Source organism: Xyrauchen texanus, chromosome 38, assembly GCF_025860055.1.
Source record: "Xyrauchen texanus isolate HMW12.3.18 chromosome 38, RBS_HiC_50CHRs, whole genome shotgun sequence".
Taxonomy (NCBI): domain Eukaryota; kingdom Metazoa; phylum Chordata; class Actinopteri; order Cypriniformes; family Catostomidae; genus Xyrauchen; species Xyrauchen texanus.
The window spans coordinates 37,871,671-37,885,918 of NC_068313.1; the positions used below are offsets into that span (position 1 = coordinate 37,871,671).

A 14,248-nucleotide genomic window follows, 5' to 3' on the forward strand; every position below is an offset into this window, starting at 1 on the left:
TCGAGTGTTTAACGGCGATCTCTCTGCAGAGTTTGGGGGTGGTCTTGTACGTGTTGGTTTGTGGAGCGTTACCGTTTGACGGCAGCACTTTACAAAACCTGCGAGCTCGAGTGCTCAATGGAAAATTCCGGATCCCGTTCTTCATGTCCACAGGTACACACACACACACACACACACACACACACACGTTCTTCTTGTGATACAAGCACAATGAGGAGCGACGCGTGACTGTGTGTGTGTGTGTGTGTGTGTGTGTGTGTGTGTGTGTGTGTTTCAGACTGTGAGTATCTCATCAGACACATGTTGGTTTTGGAACCGAGTCGACGTCTGTCAATGGAGCAGATCTGCAAGAACAAGTGGATGAGACAAGGAGACCCCGACCCGGAGTTTGACCGAGTGAGTCACACACACACGCACTATACACACACTATACACACACACACACTATACACACACACACACAAACACACTATACACACGCTCACTCACACACACTATACTCACACACTATACACACACACTCACACACTATACACACACACTATACACACACACTCACGCACTATACACACACACACACTATACACACACACACACACACACTCTATACAAGCACACTCACACACTATACACACACACACACACTATACACACACACACACTATACACACACACACACTATACACACACACACACTCTATACAAGCACACTCACACACTATACACACACACACTATATACACACACACACACACACACACACTATACACACACACTCACGCACTATACACACACACACACTATACACACACACACACACACACTCTATACAAGCACACTCACACACTATACACACACACACACACTATACACACACACACACACACACACTCTATACAAGCACACTCACACACTATACACACACACACACACACAAACACACTATACACACGCTCACTCACACACACTATACTCACACACTATACACACACACTCACACACTATACACACACACTCACGCACTATACACACACACACACTATACACACACACACACACACACTCTATACAAGCACACTCACACACTATACACACACACACACACTATACACACACACACACACACACAAACACACTATACACACGCTCACTCACACACACTATACTCACACACTATACACACACACTCACACACTATACACACACACTCACACACTATACACACACACTCACGCACTATACACACACACACACTCTATACAAGCACACTCACACACTATAAACACACACTCACACTATATACTCACACACTATATACACACACACACACACACACACACACACACACACATTATACACTCACACACTATACAAACACACTCACACACTATACACACACACACACACACACAAACACACTATACACACGCTCACTCACACACACTATACTCACACACTATACACACACACTCACACACTATACACACACACTCACGCACTATACACACACACACACTATACACACACACACACACACACACACTCTATACAAGCACACTCACACACTATACACACACACACACTATACACACACACACACACACACACAAACACACTATACACACGCTCACTCACACACACTATACTCACACACTATACACACACACTCACACACTATACACACACACTCACACACTATACACACACACTCACGCACTATACACACACACACACTCTATACAAGCACACTCACACACTATAAACACACACTCACACTATATACTCACACACTATATACACACACACACACACACACACACACACATTATACACTCACACACTCACACACACTATACAAACACACTCACACACTATACACACACACTCACACTATATACTCACACACACACTATACTCACACACACACACTCTATACAAACACACTATACTTACACACTACACACACACACTTACAATATATACTCACACACACACATTATACACACTATACACACACACACACACACACTATACACACACACACACACATTATACACTCACACACACACACTATACACACACACACACATTATACACTCACACACACACTATATACACACACACACATTATACACTCACACACACTATACACACACACATTATACACTCTCTCTCACACACACACATTATACACACACACACTATATACACACACACATTATACACTCACACACACTATACACACACACATTATACACTCAGACACACACACACACACACACACTATACACTATACACACACACACTATGCACACTCACACACACTATACACACACACATTATACACTATACACACACACACTATGCACACTCACACACACTATACACACACACACACATTATACACTCTCTCACACACACACATTATACACTCACACACACTATACACACACACATTATACACTCTCTCTCACACACACACATTATACACACACACATTATACACTCACACACACTATACACACACACATTATACACTCACACACACACACTCACACACACTATACACACACACATTATACACTATACACACACACACTATGCACACTCACACACACTATACACACACACACACATTATACACTCTCTCTCACACACACACATTATACACTCACACACACTATACACACACACATTATACACTCTCTCTCACACACACACATTATACACACACACATTATACACTCACACACACTATACACACACACATTATACACTCACACACACACACACACACACTATACACTATACACACACACACTATGCACACTCACACACACTACACACACACACACACAAACGCTCTCACACACACATACACACACTCACACACACTATACACACACACATTATACACTCTCACACACACACATACACACACACACATTATACACTCACACACACACTATACACACACACATTATACACTCTCACACACACACACATTATACACTCTCACACACACACATACACACACACACATTATACACTCACACACACACTATATACACACACACATTATACACTCACACACACACTATATACACACACACATTATACACTCACACACACACTATATACACACACACATTATACACTCACACACACACTATATACACACACACATTATACACTCTCACACACACACATTATACACTCTCACACACACACATACACACACACACATTATACACTCACACACACACTATATACACACACACATTATACACTCACACACACTATATACACACACACATTATACACTCTCACACACACACACACTATACACACACACTCACACACACTATACACACACACACACTATACACACACAAACACACACAAACGCTCTCTCACACACACACTACACACACACTATACACACACACACACTCACACACACACTATGCACACACACACAAACACACACAAACGCTCTCACACACACATACACACACTCACACACACTATACACACACAAACGCTCTCTCACACACACACTACACACACACTATACACACACACTACACACACACTATACACACACACTCACACACACACTATACACACACACACAAACACACACAAACGCTCTCACACACACATACACACACTCACACACACACACACACACTTGCCATTTCCATCGAGACTAGGATCACCTGATCTGTGACACATACATGCAAAAGTGTCAAAACAAGGTATGTTTAGCCGTTAAATATGATGCCTTCACATGTTGATATGCAGCTCATTTCTCTCTCAGTTGATATCGGAGTGTGAGCAGGTGAAGGTGGAGAGAGAGACGGAGTTAATTAACGAGCAGGTGCTCATGGCCATGGCAGAGATGGGCTTCGACCGCGAACGCACGTTACAGGTGACACACACACATTACCCAGAGATCAACAGTAGCACATTAAAACTGCTTCATGGTTGCGTGTTAAGCGCGTGTGCTCTCTCAGTCTCTGCAGACAGATGCATACGATCACTACAGCGCCACCTACAGTCTGCTGTCTGACAAACTCAAGAGACATAAGAGCCTCCGCGTCGCTCCGCCCACGCCCCGCCCCCTCTACACACTCAACGCAGTGCAGGTGTGTGTGCGGTAACCGATAGCAACCCTTTGATATCTGTCTTTGATGAAGGGAATATGCATGAGCTGCACGAGTGGCACATTTACATACTGTGTGAAAGCAGCGAGCGCTCCGTCTGTGAGGTCTTAAAGGAACATTGGGATTATACTGTGGTAGTGAGGAGGGATTGAGTGTTTTTGTTCATGGAGATTTTGATTGGTTGTCACTGATTTGTTAGAGGATCCAAATTAGTATGTGTGAGTCGAGCTGAGGTTGAATCTTTGTGTTTGTCAGGATCAGAGTAATGCTGTCAGTATGACCGTACCACAAGTTCAGCTCATAAACCCTGAGAATCAGATCGTTGAGGTGAGTTCAGCTCTTTACACAACTCTAGTTAGAAAACACCTGCTCCTCTGTGTGTGTCATAACTGTGTGTGTGTTACAGACGGACGGGGCGATGGCTCTAGACAGTGATGAGAGTGAAGAGCCCAGTCCAGAGGCGATGGCCCGATATCTGTCCATGAGACGCCACACTGTGGGTGTACCGGACCCCAGGTACTGAATGTCTCAATCAGGATTTCTCTTCCTCCCATTCCATGATTCAATCCCAACTGAAGTCATGCCTAGCTCACCTCAAACTAAACACTTCATTTGAATATAAACCACTCCTGCCTCACTCTAGCCCCTCCCACCTCACTTGAATCCCTCCCACACGATGAAAAAGCCCCTCCCACTTAATGTAAAACTCCTCTGACCTCACACTAAACCCCTCACACGTTAGTGTCGCTCACATAACTCTAAATCCCTCCCATCAAATGTCAAATCCCTCCCACACAATGACAAAGCCTCTCCCCCATTATGTTAAACCCCTCCCATCTAATACTCAACCCTCCTTTTCAATAAAAATAACTCAACTAGTGCCAAACCCTTCCTACCTCACTCTAATCTCCTCCCACCTCATGGAAAACCCTCCCACACAATGCATAAGCCCCTCCCACCTATGGTCAAACTCCTCCTGCCTCCCTAATCCACTCCCACCTCACATTAAACCGTCCCACACAATGACAAAGCCCCCCCCACCTCATGTCAACCCCTCCCACACAATGCCTAAACCCCTCCCACCTATGGTCATACTCCTCCAGCTTCACTCTAATCTCCTCCCATCTCATGTCAAACCCTCCCACAAAATGCCTAAGCCCCTCCCACCTATGGGAAAACTCCTCCTGACTCACTAATACCCTCCCACCTCACATTAAACCCTCCCACACAATGCCAAAGCCCCTTTCACCTATGGTCAAACTCCTCCTGCCTCACTAATCCCCTCCCACCCAATGCCACCCCACCCCACCTCATGTCAAATCCTCCCACACAATGCCTAAACACCTCCCACTCAAAGCCTAAGCCCCTCCCACCTATGGTCAAACTCCTGCTTCACTCTAATCTCCTCACACCTCATGTCAAACCCTCCCACACAATGCCTAAGCCCCTCCCACCTATGGTCAAACTCCTCTTGCATCAGTAATCCCCTCCCACCTCACATTAAACCCCCCACACAATGCCAAAGCCCCCCCACCTCATGTCAAACCCCTCCCACCTAATTCCTCAGCCCCTCCCACCTATGGTCAAACTCCTCCTGCTTCACTCTAATCCCCTCCTACCTCACATTAAACCATCCCACATAATGCCTAAACCCCTCCCACCTATGGTAAAACTCCTCCTGCTTCACTCTAATTCCCTCCTACCTCACATCAAACCCTCCCACACAATTCCTAAGCCCCTCCCACCTATGGTAAAACTCCTCCTGCTTCACTCTAATCCCCTCCTATCTCACATCTAACCCTCCCACACAATGCCTAAGCCCCTCCCACCTATGGTAAAACTCCTTCTGCTTCACTCTAATCCCCTCCCACCTCACATTAAACCCTCCCACACAATGCCTAAGACCCTCCCACCTATGGTCAAACTCCTCCTGCTTCACTCTAATCCCCTCCCACCTCACAGTAAACCCTCCCACACAATGTGAAAGTCCTTCCAACATTATGTCAAACTCCACCCACCTCATTACACAGCTAATGTGTTACGTGTGTGCTTCTCAGGGCAGAGATTCAGGACGATTTGCAGAAACTGGCCCCTGGGTTTCCACGTGTGGCTCCTCAGCCACCATTCCCCGCACCCACCATGGCACAGATGCATCTGATGCCCACCCCCAACCTGAAGCCCACACAGCAGCTGGAATACAAGGTACAACACACACATGCACACACTTACATTACAATGCGCTGTATGTTTTGTGCTATTGATTTAAAGAACCCAGGCCTTCCTACAGTGTATGTGTGTATGTTAAGCATGTCTCTGTGTGTAGGAACAGTGTCTTCTGCAGCCTCCGACTCTTCAGCTGTTGAACGGAATGGGTCCTCTGGGTCGACGAGCATCTGATGGAGGAGCAAACATTCAGCTACACGCCCAGCAGCTGCTGAAGAGACCTCGCGGTCAGTCACCTCTGGTCACCAGCCCGGTGAGTACCGCTATAGATTCATCAAACCATCATCATTTACTGCAAAAACTCCACATCAACCAAATGCCATCAATTAAAAACTGCACCAGAAAGTTGCAAGAGCACAAAACCCTCCCACCTCAATCTAAACTCCTCCCAGTCAATGTGAAACTCCTCCCACATATGCTAAACTCCTCCTACATAATGCCACACCTCCTACATAATGCCACACCCCTTAAGCGGAACATTGTACCTCTTATGAGGTTGATAAACCTATTTGCATACCAGCTGGGCCTGTGTGAAAAAGTATTTGCCCCCTTATCTATGAAACCGCATTCATAATGAGGTTCAGCTGGACTAGACGCATGCTGACCTGATTGCTGTCAGCCTTGTTCAGTCAAATCAACACCTCAATACAACTTTTTCAGCTGCATGAAGTTGGCTAAAAGGTCTCGCCCTTATTCCAGAAATGATGAGGACGTCTCATCAGTCAGGGAAGGGTTACAAAGCGATTTCAAAGGCTCTGGGAATCCATAGAAACACAGTGGGAGTCATTATCTCCAAATGGAGAACACTTGGCACAGTAGTGAACCATACCGGAAGTGGCCGTCCTTCCAAAAGTCATCCAAGAGCACAGCGACGACTCATACAGGAAGTCACAGAACAGTCAAGGGCAACATCCAAGGAACCACTCTCGCATCAGTAAAGGTCACGGTTCTTGACCCCACTATCAGAAAGACACGGGGCAAATGGAAGGGAGGCGAGGAGAACATGCTCGTCTGGATTGTGCCAAAACACACCGCGATGCTCCTCAAAGCTTTTGGGACAATGTTCTGTGGCTGATGAGTCGTCACGACTCTGTAAAGTAATGTGATGTCATATTTGCTGTGCTACAGTTCCACGTTGCAAACCTAAAAATATGAGAAATGGTCTGTCCCATTTGTAAGTGGATTTGGATCGAAGCATCTTGCTAAATGAGTACATGTAAGTGAATTCTCTCTCTCTCTCTCTTAGCATCCGATTCCAGCAGTGGCTCCAGTGGACGAGGAGGGGTCTGACACGGAGCCCGATCCTGAAGCAGTGCAGAGGTGCGACACACACGGGTGTCTGAGGGGGTTTGTTAGTGTGTGTGTGTGTGTGCTAGGGCCGCTGATCAGCGCAGTGCTGCTTCGAGCTGCCCGCTGTCTCTCTCTCTGCTCGCTCTTTCTCTCTCACTGTCTGTCTGTCTCATAGAGCAGTCATCTACATTTCTAAACAAACTTTAAACTCTCCAAAACTCTTCTCTGTTTCTAAACTGCTGCTACAGTGACCTCTGACCTCTCTCTCGGCAAACTCCCTACTGTGGCTTTGCTTTTGTCTAATCGCTTTGCAAAACAATCGGCAAAACCGAAAAAAAGCAAAAGCGTTTAATTCTGTGTGCCGATTGGATGAGTGGCCCTTCAGAGGCAGCCAATCAGAGCGCTGATCCGTGCTGCTTCCTGTGGTCCAGGTATCTGGCGAACAGTTCGAAGCGACACACGACTCACGGCGCTGTTTCCGGCCACAGCGAGCTCTCGGCAGACACACAGAGAGCACGACAGAGGGGCTGGAGCCCTGAGCAGCACTGCCGGTGAGGCACACACACACATATACACACTACACACACATACACACACTACACACACATATACACACAAACACATATATACACACACACACACAAACACACTCACACACACACACACACACACACTGGAGTTTGATCTGTTGAGTAGTGTTTCCTACACCATCATGAGTTAATGGTGATGTAATACTCTTGCAGGCACACTATTGGCTGATTGAACGGTTGAGGGCGGTTGACATCACTCTAGTCCTTAACTTCAGTGTCACCTCCTTCATCTACATTTATTCATTGAGCACTTTTAGTATTTCTGTCATAAGCGACTTATGATACAGCATAAAGCGATTCGTCAACAACACCATCAATCATGAAATAAACACTATTCAGACACATGACCTGCTGACCTCTGTGAGCCAGCTGGATGTTAGCTTTGACCTTTGACCTCTGTTCAAAGACCGGTGTTTGAAATTTGTCATGTGAAGAACAACAGGAAGTTGTTCCTGCAGCAGTGCCAGTCACTTCCTCTCGCGACATCGAGCTCCGTCAGAAACTCTGAATGGAAACATCACGTGTGTAAAAGCATCACTGATGTTTGACCTCACGCGTGCTGGCGAGAGATGATCACATGACCAACAACAGAGAACCCGTCTTATCTGTCAGGGGTTTTCTTCTCACTGGATCATTTATAAATGTTGTTCTGATGTTCATTTCCAATGTTAGAGGACGTGAAGAGAAATATATTTTTAGTGTGATATTGATGTCGAGTTTCCATCTTTCTGCTTGTGGTCCTGAGAAAGACCCGAATGTAATCCTGACCGCAAGACTCACCTGGTCATGTTTGATGATTACGAGTGTGTGTGTGTGTGTGTGTGTGTGTGTGTGTGTGTGTGTCTCAGGTCGTCCTATAAAGACTGTAACACTCTTCACCTGCCGATGGAGCGTTTCTCTCCTGTCAGACGATTCTCCGATGGAGCTGCGACCATACAAGCGTTCAAAACTCAGCTGGAGAACAACAGCCTCATCAGACAGCTCAAACAGGTACTGACACACCTCTCCCATCTATATCACGCCTCTCCCATCTATACCACACCTCTCCCATCTATACCACACCTCTCCCGTCTATACCACACCTCTCCCATCTATACCACACCTCTCCCGTCTATACCACACCTCTCCCATCTATACCACACCTCTCCCATCTATACCACACCTCTCCCATCTATACCACACCTCTCCCGTCTATACCACACCTCACATCTGCTACAGAACATGTGACGCCTCCAGTGTCATATATATGTGTGTGTGTGTGTGTGTGTGTGTTTCCAGGAGTGTGAACAGCTTCGGAAGATGTACTCGACTCCGCAGGACGAGCGACTGATGGAACACACGCAACAGCAGCACATCCTTTACCAGCATGAACAGCAGATACTACACCAGCAAATACAGGTCACACACACACACACACACACACACACACACACACACATACATACATTTCAGCATAGAGGAACAGACTAGTGAGCTGCTTTCAGTGTATGTAACTCATTTATAAAGGGTGTAGCATAACAACTGAATCTGTATGGTATGAAGTGTCTACTTGTGTGTTTTACAGGCCCTGTCTTTAGGACATGGAGAAAACCAGCCCAGCAGTCACCTGACATACCAGCTACAGAGGTGAAACTCACCACACACACTCACTCACTCACTCACTCACATGCACACACACTCACATGCACACACACACACTCACTCACATGCACACACACACTCACGAGCACACACACTCACATGCACACACACTCACATGCACACTAACTCTCTCTCACACACACACTCACACACACTAACTCTCTCACACACATGCACACACTCACATGCACTCACACACACACACACACTAACTGTCTCACACACATGCACACACTCACATGCACTCACACACACACACACACACACACACACACACACACACCCTTTCAGATCTGCATCTTTGTTGCTCTGACACTTTCTCTCTCTCTCTCTCTCTCTCTCTCACTCAGGTTGCGCATTCAGCCCTCCAGTCCTCCTCCTTCGCATCCCACCAATCATCTCTTCAGAACAGCCAATCAGAGTCCTCCGGGGAGTCAGGGGATGATGCAAGTGCACGGTTGGTCTAGTTTAATCAGGAGGTGTGGCTTGAATGCAGAGGTGGTGTCAATCATGATTCTAATGGTTAAACTCCGCCCACAGGTGGTCCGTCTGCAGTGCAGTTTCAGCATGGCTCCGCCCTCTATCAGTCTCCCAGTGCCAGCCCTCCGCCCACCAGCCACCCCCGCATGGCGCTGCCCAATCAGCAGCCGCCGCCCGGCTCCACCCACGCATTAGCTCAGGGCCTCCCGCAGCAGGTGACCATTCAGATGCAGGAAGTGGAGCTCGGGGGCGGAGCCAGACGACAGGGTTTCTTAGGGGCGCCGTGCCACAGGGTTCCTGGGAAACAGTTGAGCGTTGATAACGCCGAAACTCACAGGTGACCGCGAGCAATCGTGAAACACCCACAATCCCTTCAGTTCACGTCATGTTCGTCTCATCAACCGTGGCATGACATTTTATTGCTGTTGATATTCATTTGAAGTGTTTGTTTTGTCTCAGTGGTCTGCGTGAACGCAGCATCATGTGAAAGATGTCCGTGTATGATGTCATAGTAGAAAAGTATATGTGAGATTAGACGTCTACATCTGTCAGAAGTGCTGTTTTAGCAGTTTAGCACGTCTAAGTGCTCTAAACAGATCATTAGAACCTTTTCCTTTTATTACTTGAGTGTTTTGGAACTAATGTGTGTAAATATTGAGTGGCGCTCTCAGACGGCGATAGACGGGGGCGACTGACCGCTGCATTTAAGGTACATGTGCTCGTGATGAGTGTTAGCAGTGCCGTAGATGTGTGTTCTCTGTTCATGTTCACTGGATTGCACTGGATCGTCTGATGTATGACTGGAAACGCAGTTTTATTGCACGAGCCGTTCGCCTCTTAAACCAGCTAAACGAGTCTTCATTTCTGGCAAGCTATGTCAAAATACACCATTATTAGCAATGCTAATTTGCTTCCGCGATGGTTCTTTAATAAACCGACTCTGCGTTCACGTGTGCTCATCGATCATTCCGACATGATTTCCCTCCAGTGAATATGAAACAGGAAGTTGAGTAGAAGTCCCCCCTTCTGAATGCATTAATGAGTTGATCGCCGCGTGGATAGCGCTGCTCTTAGATTAGCGCAGCTGATTTCCTGCGTGTAGCATTCGCTTGTGTTTGCGCTGGACGCTCTAAAGTCAACATGAAATCAAAACGGACTCGTTTTACTTTGAGATACTTTGAGAACAGGTTTCCTGATTTACATCGCCGTGACAAAGAGAACTCGCCGTTGTTCTACACACATGGTTATTTGTTTATTTATTTATTAATAATAAATTAAATTAAAGTCGAAAAGTATACTTGGGAACACGAGGCGTCTGTGAACAGGACATGTGATGCAAATGTCGTGCTTGATCGCGGCATGCATGCTGGATTTGTCTACCCGCTCGTCTCTGAATGCACCTAATTAGCATGTCCACAAGGTGGCACCACTCACGAAGAAGAGTGCTCACGCTAGATGACGTAATCGTCGGTAAACATCAGAAGGTCACACACTCCAGTCTGGAGGAATATAAAGACATCTTTAGAGAAATAGTCTCTTGTAGCAGTCGTAGCGTGCATGCGTCAACCGCCTGTACATACACGGCGCTCAAATGAAGCATGCTTTGAAAGGCTAGCATTCGCGACACGCGCATTACAACCGAAGCTTTCAAGCTACATCCACCAAACCTGGTACAGAACTTTAGGCCACGTCCACGCTAATACATTTTCGTTTGAAAACCGCTTTGGCCTCCCGTCCCGTTTGAGACTGCGTTTTTGTCCGCAGAAGCTTTTTGTAAACGCGCTTCAAAGTGGAGTTGTAGTGCGGACTGTGAAAACGGACGCTTTGGAAAACGATGACGCATTTTTAATCATGCGATCTATCCAACCAAAACAATCAAGATGGTGGCCTGTGATATAGCGCCGCTGTTGTACGTTGACACTTTGATAGCATTCCACATTGCGTTCCTATAAAAGCGAAGGGAAGTTTACTCAGAATTGGTGTCCGGCGACGGATCACGAGGACGATTGCGTTTCAGTCCGTACATGCAGTGTTTTCACACGTTTCAGTGCGGACGAGCAACTCGCTTGAAACGCTTGAAAACATTAATATGGACGGATAGCGTTTTGAGACGAAAACGCCGTTTTCAAATGTATCCGGATTAATGTAGACGTAGCCTAAGACGCAAGTTTTCTCACAGCAGCGAATCACAAATCAGAAAAATCCCATAAATTTACATCGACAGAACGTTAAAATGGGCCACGCCTTTATTTGAAACTTTCCGGCGAGGCTTTTTACCGATCTAGAACTTCAACTAGTCCTGAATATTCTTCGTAATGGTTCATCAAATGTATTCATTAGCTCCGCCCCTGAAATGATGTCATCTAGGCTGTGCATGCGACACAATCAGATCATGACACGCCCACTTTACAATCAAATGCTGATGGGTAAAATCGTGTTTCATGTTGACTTTTATAGGAATATTCATGTTACTACTAACTTACTAACCACATCTGTCAAATTATAAACAATGTAACATTGTCAACAAACCCTACAACGGCAATTTAAACAACTTGCTTAACTTGTACTGAACCCGGAATATTCCTTTAAGAATAATGTTGTTGTTTGTGTATTCGAGAGTTTAATGTAGACAGGAAGTAGAATGTTCTCACCGTTGTGTTTGTGTGTTCCGTTCCAGTCGAAGTTTGGGTCGGTTCCACTGTTCCTCCATGTACGAACAGTTTAACGCGCATCTGTACGGCGAGGGGGCGCCTGCTCCGTGTGTGGGCGGAGTCGTAGGCACCTATAACCCCTACCTGCAGGGGGCGTCTCTGAAGGTGCCGGGACCGGAGGGGTATCAGGGCGGTGTCGGTTACGGCAGTCCGTCCGCGCTGCAGCAGGCTCTGCTGTCGCCCACGCCGCTGGAGTACCGCCCCGCGCAGCAGCACGTGACGCCCACGCTGCAGGGCCTCCTGTCGCCCCGTCACTCGCTAACGGGACACGACCCGCGCCTGCCGCTGCAAGATCTCGCCGCGCTGCTCAAACGTCAGAGCCCACGCCCGGCCCCGCCCTCCGCCACGCCCACAAACCCGCAGGACTACGGAGAGATGCTGTTGCTGCAGCAACTGGGACAAACCGCCGACAGCTTAGAGCCCGCCCCTCCGCAAGCCCCGCCTACGCAGCACTACCATCACCTGCTCCAGATCAGGACCCCGCACGAGTGCCCCGTCCAGTCCCTCCCTCACTCTGAGAGTATGGAAGAGGACGAGAGTCCGGCCTATCATGAGGGGCTGCTAGCCAAAGCCGTCGCCCCCTGTGCAGAAGGACAAGAGCTGCTGGCTCCGCCCCACAGCAGCACGCCCCCTTACTCCTCCCCCACACACAGACACGCCTACATGCGCAGCGCTACAACAGCAAAAGGTAAACACACTTAACACTCAGAACTCACTCAAAGGTTTTAAAGGAATGCAAAAATGTTCTATTGCTTCATGTGAGAAATAACTCATACGGGTTTGGAACAACATGAGCATGAGTAAATAATGACAATGGTCTGTTGCTATCAATGTGATCTCATGTGTGTCTCAGATTCGTGTGCTGATGCAGCGGACTGCGATCATAACAGTTACGGCTCACGAGCAGCACAGATCACATACAGACCGCGAGGATCATTACAGCGACATCACACCATCCAAACCTGTGACGACGCTTACGTGAGTGTGTGTGTGTGAGAGTGTGTGTGTGTGAGAGTGTGTGTGTGTGTGTGTGAGAGTGTGTGAGTGTGTGAGAGTGTGTGTGAGTGAGTGTGTGTGTGAGTGAGTGTGAGTGTTAGTGTGTGAGTGTGTGAGTGTGAGTGTGTGTGTGAGTGAGTGTGAGTGT

The 14,248-nt window shown here is 47.1% G+C and overlaps 1 protein-coding gene across 3 annotated transcripts in view; it reads left to right on the forward strand.

The window, feature by feature from the left end:
- LOC127631470 (serine/threonine-protein kinase SIK3 homolog) overlaps positions 1 to 14,248 on the forward strand; it is a 30,919-nt gene that overhangs the window by 7,758 nt on the left and 8,913 nt on the right. For 2 of the 3 annotated variants that reach the window (XM_052109592.1, XM_052109591.1), the window contains exons 6-22: positions 30 to 153; positions 278 to 396; positions 3,824 to 3,934; positions 4,020 to 4,151; positions 4,425 to 4,496; positions 4,576 to 4,685; positions 6,227 to 6,371; positions 6,493 to 6,645; positions 7,639 to 7,712; positions 8,114 to 8,233; positions 9,121 to 9,262; positions 9,551 to 9,670; positions 9,837 to 9,898; positions 10,264 to 10,370; positions 10,454 to 10,730; positions 13,071 to 13,792; positions 13,958 to 14,082. In XM_052109592.1, coding sequence (XP_051965552.1) covers positions 30 to 153; positions 278 to 396; positions 3,824 to 3,934; positions 4,020 to 4,151; positions 4,425 to 4,496; positions 4,576 to 4,685; positions 6,227 to 6,371; positions 6,493 to 6,645; positions 7,639 to 7,712; positions 8,114 to 8,233; positions 9,121 to 9,262; positions 9,551 to 9,670; positions 9,837 to 9,898; positions 10,264 to 10,370; positions 10,454 to 10,730; positions 13,071 to 13,792; positions 13,958 to 14,082 — 2,715 coding nt within the window. The remainder of the gene's footprint in view (positions 1 to 29; positions 154 to 277; positions 397 to 3,823; positions 3,935 to 4,019; positions 4,152 to 4,424; positions 4,497 to 4,575; positions 4,686 to 6,226; positions 6,372 to 6,492; positions 6,646 to 7,638; positions 7,713 to 8,113; positions 8,234 to 9,120; positions 9,263 to 9,550; positions 9,671 to 9,836; positions 9,899 to 10,263; positions 10,371 to 10,453; positions 10,731 to 13,070; positions 13,793 to 13,957; positions 14,083 to 14,248) is intronic. The other variant, XM_052109593.1, reaches the window with a different exon arrangement.